The sequence below is a fragment of the Nestor notabilis genome, unplaced genomic scaffold (genome assembly GCF_000696875.1).
Source record: "Nestor notabilis isolate BGI_N333 unplaced genomic scaffold, ASM69687v1 scaffold21011, whole genome shotgun sequence".
NCBI lineage: Eukaryota > Metazoa > Chordata > Aves > Psittaciformes > Psittacidae > Nestor > Nestor notabilis.
In genome coordinates this window covers 2,033-8,473 of record NW_009915423.1, presented here as the reverse complement: position 1 = coordinate 8,473, position 6,441 = coordinate 2,033, and the positions used below count along the sequence as shown (strand labels likewise).

The window sequence follows — 6,441 nt, the reverse complement described above, 5'->3', positions numbered from 1 at the left end:
GTTGAACCCGCCCTCCCTGACTCGCTGGACTGGGACCCCCCATCCGTTCACCGTTCTCACCCCTACATCTCAGGTGTAGCCAGGGCATTTAACAGAGCAGCATCGCCCGTGCTGACAGCAGCTTTCCCATCCCCTGCAGCACGATGCTCAGATGGATTACTATGGCACCCGGTTGGCGACCTGCTCTTCAGACAGATCCGTGAAGATCTTCGATGTTCGGAACGGGGGGCAGATCCTCATTGCGGACCTGAGAGGGTAAAGTGTCGGAAAGGGGAGATTCTAACTGTGGAAGTGTTTAATGTTTTGTCATTTTGCTGTTTGGTAACATAAGATGAGGGTAAATTCCTCCAAGTTAATAATGACTCTGGTGGTTGCTGCTGAATAAAAGACAGTCAGGCAGTAACGTTGTTGGTTGCAGGCATGAAGGTCCCGTGTGGCAGGTTGCCTGGGCTCACCCGATGTACGGAAATATCCTGGCCTCCTGCTCCTACGACAGGAAGGTTATTGTCTGGAAGGAGGAGAATGGCACTTGGGAAAAGACCTATGAGTACACGGGGCATGACTCCTCAGGTATGCGGGGTCTGGAGCTGGGAGTGAGACTGGGGATGTGAGAGGAGTTGGGTGAGATTGTAATAAATCTGTTGGTGTTAAGGAGGTAAGTCTCTGTCAATGAGGATAAATTAGTGGAGAGACAGTAAATCTGTTCCATGTACACAGGACATTTATGTCAGGTCCTCGATGTACAGATCTGAGAAGCCTCCAGCTTTGTCGTGTTACTGATCCAGACTCCAAGTACTGCTTGCCAGTCAGCTCTTGTTCTGGAGTCAGCAGTGTTCTTTGCTGTTGCAGGGGATTGTCAGAGTCCTCAGTCTCTCATTAAAGTGCTCTTTTGATGTTCTAATTCTAAAAGGGTGCCAAAAAAAAGGCAGTTTTCTATCATTCAGTAAAATTCATTGACTGGTTTTGCTGAAATTCGGGAATGCCAAGACACTTATTCCTAGCTCTCGAAGCTGCTCACTTTTAGTACCCGTAATCTTAGCATATTGGGTAGTCATTTTGAGGTAGTGACCATGGTGTAATCCTGCCTCTCCCTTCCCAGTGAACTCTGTCTGCTGGGCGCCGCATGACTACGGGTTGATCCTGGCCTGCGGGAGCTCTGATGGGGCCATCTCCTTACTGAGCTACACGGGCGACGGGCAGTGGGAGGTCAAAAAGATCAGCAACGCACACACGGTGAGTCTGTCCCTTTGAGCAGCACAGAGCCCTTGGAGCTACACATGAACACTGAGCTGAGGCCTCAAAAAAACTGTAGAGTAGATAAGTACTGAACCACAGTGAAATGATGTGAAACAGTTTCTGGAACTGGGATAACTTGTTTTAAATCCAATATGTTGGATTAATTTAAACGATATAGTCACTAAAATGACCAATTAAAGGTATACAATGTAATCACTAAAATGAAGTAGAAAACCAGATGTGTGAAGGTTACTGAACAGCACTGATAATTGTTAAACACAGTGCTGGAAGTTACTTGGTGGGAAATGGCTTTGGTCCTAGGAACACCTGTACCAACTAACTGTGAATAAACTGGAGCTGGAAAAATGCAGGGCTCATGCTTTTCCCAAAATAGTGGGGATCTTTGCTTAAGCAGAAATTATAAGCTGATGGCAGCAGCTCTCAATAAAGGGAAATGGGGCTCCAGACTAAAGGTTCTTGTATTCCTGAATCTTGGCAACTGTGTGTCTGGTGTCTTTCCAGTTTCTGTCTCTAGGCCCACTGTTTATACATCCAAGATGACATTTGCACATAGAACAGTTACTCGGTGACCTAAGGGGTTCTGAGTAAGTGCCTGGCTGAGATAGGCCATATCTGGATCTCTTGTTCATCCAGTATCCATCCAACATTGTGCAAGACTCCTGCTTTCTTAAGATGGGCTTGTTTCCCCCCAGTAGAGAATATGTGAGGTGTCCTTCGCCCCCTCAGCAGCTTTTTTTTATGTGTTTAAAGTAAACGACTGCTAATAGAGGTATTTTTTCATTAACCAGATTGGATGTAATGCAGTAAGCTGGGCTCCTGCTGTTGTCCCGGGAAGCCTTATAGAACAACCGTCTGGTCAGAAACCAAACTACATCAAAAGATTTGCCTCTGGTGGCTGTGACAACCTTGTCAAGATCTGGAAGTAAGTGCTCTGTTGCCAGGCTTAAGACCTTACAAACATGATGCTCTGTATAGTCTCTGCAAGTCCCTGATAGTATCTCAAGATTTTCAGCATCTTTGTGCTTTCATCTTTTACCATCTTAGAGAAGTGATTTAAAATTAGAAACAACTTAATGATGTGCAGTCTCTCACATGGTTACAGCAATTTGTGTCAGCCCTGCTTCATCTTGACTTGGAAAGTGGCTTTCTGATTGTCTTTGATTACTGCTGTCACTTGGGCAATAGCAGATTTCTGTGCGGTAACTGAAGATCAAACACCCTGCTTGGGCTGCTTTCTGTCCTCTGGAAGGGATTTTGTCTGCTTAAGCCGTAGAGCTTTTGGAGGAGAGTGGGGAACACTTGTGCTTTGTATTATCTGGATAAACCTGGAGTCTGAAAACCAAAGCCTTCCAGAGCAGGAGATGAGGAATGTGATGGCTGCTGCCACCCTCCTGACTGTGTAGGTGTGCTTTCAGGGAGGAAGATGGCCAGTGGAAAGAAGAGCAGAAGCTGGAGGCTCACAGTGACTGGGTTCGAGATGTAGCCTGGGCTCCCTCCATAGGTTTGCCCACAAGCACCATTGCTAGCTGCTCACAGGTGAGGCTTCCCTTGGGGTGACAGAGGCAGGCTCAGGCCCTTGCTCCCAGTTACTTCAGTGGAACAGGTCCTCTGGACAATCCTTTGCTGTTATCTGGGTCTCTGCACAAGAGCCTTTGGGTTCTTTTCCTCCCAGACTCAGAAGCCCAGTAGAAGCATTTCTGTTTGTTTGTTTGGCTCTGTACCAAAGACTGGTTTTTATTCTGAAGATCATGAGCAGGATGGTCTCACATTGAGGAAGACCTTCAAACTAACATCATATTTTAATGTCGCTGGATCAAAATCACTGAGCTTCCAGATAAAAATACTGTTTTCTAATAACTGGCATTCTTAATCAGCTCTGATGTCCTCAACCTTCACCTTGACTGTAGTGTTCTTGCTGCTAATCATTCTGTAAATGCTTTTTTCATACCAAGAAGACTACTCAGTAAGCTGCTAACTTGCTGTCATGTGTCTGGAAAGAAAAATCCATGATGGGGGAAAAAAGTCAGCTGGTACATAGGTATTTTGGGAGCTCTTCTGGTATTTTCAGCTCATCTTGGGTATGCAGCTTTCTCACCAGAGTGCTGTGCTCCTGTTTTGCTTGTAGCTGTAGTAAGAAATTAGCCCCTTTGTTGAGCAAAAATCAAAATCCCTGAAGACACATTGGGGGCGCATATTGGCACTGTGGGTTGGTGGTGTAGCTCCAAGTGCCATTGAGGTGGGGCCTTCTGTGTTGTACATGGTGGTCCCACCAGCCTGGTCTGCTTCTGCAGGATGGCAGAGTGTTCATCTGGACGTGTGACGATGCCTCTGGGAATTCCTGGTCACCGAAGCTGCTGCACAAGTTCAATGATGTTGTCTGGCACGTGAGTTGGTCCATTACTGCCAACATCCTTGCAGTGTCTGGAGGAGACAATAAGGTGAGTACCTCTGCCTTGGCTTGTGCTCCCGTGTGCTGTGTTTTCAGAAGAGCTGAGACAGGCTATTGTCGCTTCTGGTTAAGACAGGACTTTGCTGCAAGGGTGGCATTTTTTCTTTTGATTTACCAAGACGGGGGGAAGACCCTGACCTTCAGCAAACCACTTGTGCTGCGTTGTTAGTCCTTAAATGAAGGCTTCACTTCATTTGGAAGGGTATTAACAGCAGAAGTCACGTACTCTCCCTTTACCACTGGACGATTACTCAGTAGACAGCAACAAAAAACTGATACTTAGAACAGTGCTGCAGCGCTTGGTTTCTGTAGCTGTAGACTGTCACCAAGGTAGTGCTGTGGTGGTTGTGAGGAACTAGGAAACAGACTGAATTTTAAGGCTGAAACTTCTTCCTGGTCTGATTTTGAGGTGACGCTGTGGAAGGAGTCCGTGGATGGACTGTGGGCGTGCATCAGCGATGTCAACAAGGGCCAAGGCGGCGTGTCTGCCGTTGCAGAGGGGCAGCAGAACGAGCAGTGATGCACGAACGTTCCAGCTGCAGCACGTGGTCGCTCTGATCCACACCGTTTCTTGAACCGGATGAGAACTGATTTTATCTAAACTGGACATGAACATGGGAAACAATTACCTGATTTTAGGAGCACTCTGTAACTATTCCTGGGAGGCTACAATATGTTGATAATCAGCCTTAATTGACATTCCCTTAAATTTAAGGTAAAGAGCATAGCAAAGTACTGTGCCTTATACTACTCCTTGATGCTGTAGAAGCTGTACCTTGCTTTTTGGGTTTAGGGATGAGGTTTAAGTGGATGTGCTGGTGTCAGGCTTCAAGCTCCTGGGCAGGAACAGGAGGCGGCTCTCAAGAGTGGTGAGGTGCAAACTCCTTTGTGCAGGGGGACAAATACTTTGTCCCTGCAGAGGCCAGAGCTTTACTTCAGGTGAGGGAAGGGCTGGTGGAATTCTCAGTGTTGGATGGCAGTGTGCTGGCCAGCCCTGGTAATAGTGAAGTGGTGCTTGATCCTCCTAAAAATAATGTGTTTGGATAGGTGAAATCTCTGTGCTTTTCTCAAGATAAAAAGGAGTAGTGGAACGCATATGTCTTGCTTTACAATGATCTTGAACTTGGTTGTTTAACCAACATCAGTAAATCAGACCATAATTTGAAGGGGTTTTTTTTAGCCACACTTGTGTATTGTACCTCAGGTTTTTTGTTGCGATACCAAGAGAATAAAGCCCTATTGGTTAACGCCGGCTGTGCTGTGTTCAGTAAGGTGGCTGCAGTCTGCCTCTGTGCAAGCCCTGGTGACCGTGTCCTTGGTACTAGCTGTGCCCTGGCTGGGGCAGCGTCAGTCTCTAGTGGAGTAACGCTGTATATAGTGTAAGAAAAACCAAAGTTTTCAGTTAAACCTGGTGCCATTGCACCTCTGGGGTCCATCCTCGCCATCCATCGTGTCCCCTCGTTCAACCCCCAGGTCCCCAGCACTTATGCCGAGGTGACACCAGGTGGCAGCAAGTGACAAGCGTGGGGAGATGGTGCAGCACCCATGTTCCTGTTTTGTGTTCAGAGCTGGGTGCACTCGGGGTCAAATTATCTCCTTCCATAACTTGTCCAGACTTTGAAGTTTAAGGGCAAGTCACCCCTGAAAGGAGTTAAATCATTAACTTGTTTTGCAAGAGCCTGGATCTGGCCTGCAAGCAAACCCCTCTCTGTGCCTGGGGACACTGACACCAGCTCACAAAAGCTGATTCTGAGCTCTGGCTCACAGTGGGGATGAGGTGAGGGATCTGAAAGGAAAAAACTTGCGGGTGCTGGGCCAGAGCACCACTGCCAGGAGCAGTGTCAGTGCGTGCACCCTATACCTGGGGGGCTGGAGGAGATGGAGGTGAAGCGTGTGGGATCTCTGTCCCTCTAGAGAAGGGAAGTCAGACCTTCCATCCCACAGAGCTCAGGGGAGCCTGTGCAGCATACTCCCCTCCTCACCACATCTCTGCAGCACCCACTCCCCTGCTAGCACCTCCCATCCACACAAACAGAGTGCTGCGGCCAGGAGGGCTCTTGCTCATCTCCCAGGGGGGTTTGAGAGCTGCAGCCCTGGGCTGGGTTCGTGGGACACACGCCTGGCCACAGGCTACCTGGAACTGTGACCTGCCCCCCTGCTTGATGTGGGGTGTAGCTGCGTTTGCAGCCGAGCAGGCGGCTCTGGGTGGAGGCTCGTGGTGCTGGCACAGAGCACATGGGATCAACAGCCTCTTCCTGTTGTGCAACCGCAGCGCAGCCCACGTAGGGAATTTTTTGGAGATTTGTCAGGGCTTTTGTGTTTCCAGATAATATTTATTTGCTTGTTTCAGGTCTTCTTTCACAAGAGAAGGATTTAAATAGCACAGGCTGAGAGGGGACATGAACCTTGGTTGGTCTCCCCTGAAGAGTGTCCCACTGGGGGGTCCCCCTGCCTGCCCCAGCTCCTCCAGCTCTGCTCCCGGCCCCGCTGCCTCCGAAGCTGGGCTTCTGGCACAAAGATGATTTATGGTTTCGCCACAGCCCACTCGTGTCCTGCCCCAATGTGACAGTTCAACCGGGGCAGGAGCCTGCTCACCCATCCCTGGGCTTTGGGCACAGCCCCCCCTGCCCCAGGGACAACTGAGCTCACCCCACTTGTGTGCAGGACCTGGGTAGGCTCTGGGCTGAGGTTCTGCCAGTCAGGGCTGAGACATGAGTTCCCCTCTGCTCCGAAAC

The 6,441-nt window shown here is 48.9% G+C and overlaps 1 protein-coding gene across 1 annotated transcript; it reads left to right on the top strand.

The window, feature by feature from the left end:
- Positions 1-139: 139 nt before the first annotated feature.
- SEC13 (SEC13 homolog (S. cerevisiae)) lies at positions 140-4,518 on the top strand (the record flags this gene model as incomplete). The annotated part of the gene is made up of 7 exons (XM_010024139.1): positions 140-255; positions 419-570; positions 1,100-1,233; positions 2,046-2,179; positions 2,673-2,793; positions 3,549-3,695; positions 4,116-4,518. Coding segments are annotated over 7 exons (915 nt in total), but the record flags the coding sequence as incomplete, so codon positions are not given.
- Between the last annotated feature and the right edge of the window lie 1,923 nt (positions 4,519-6,441).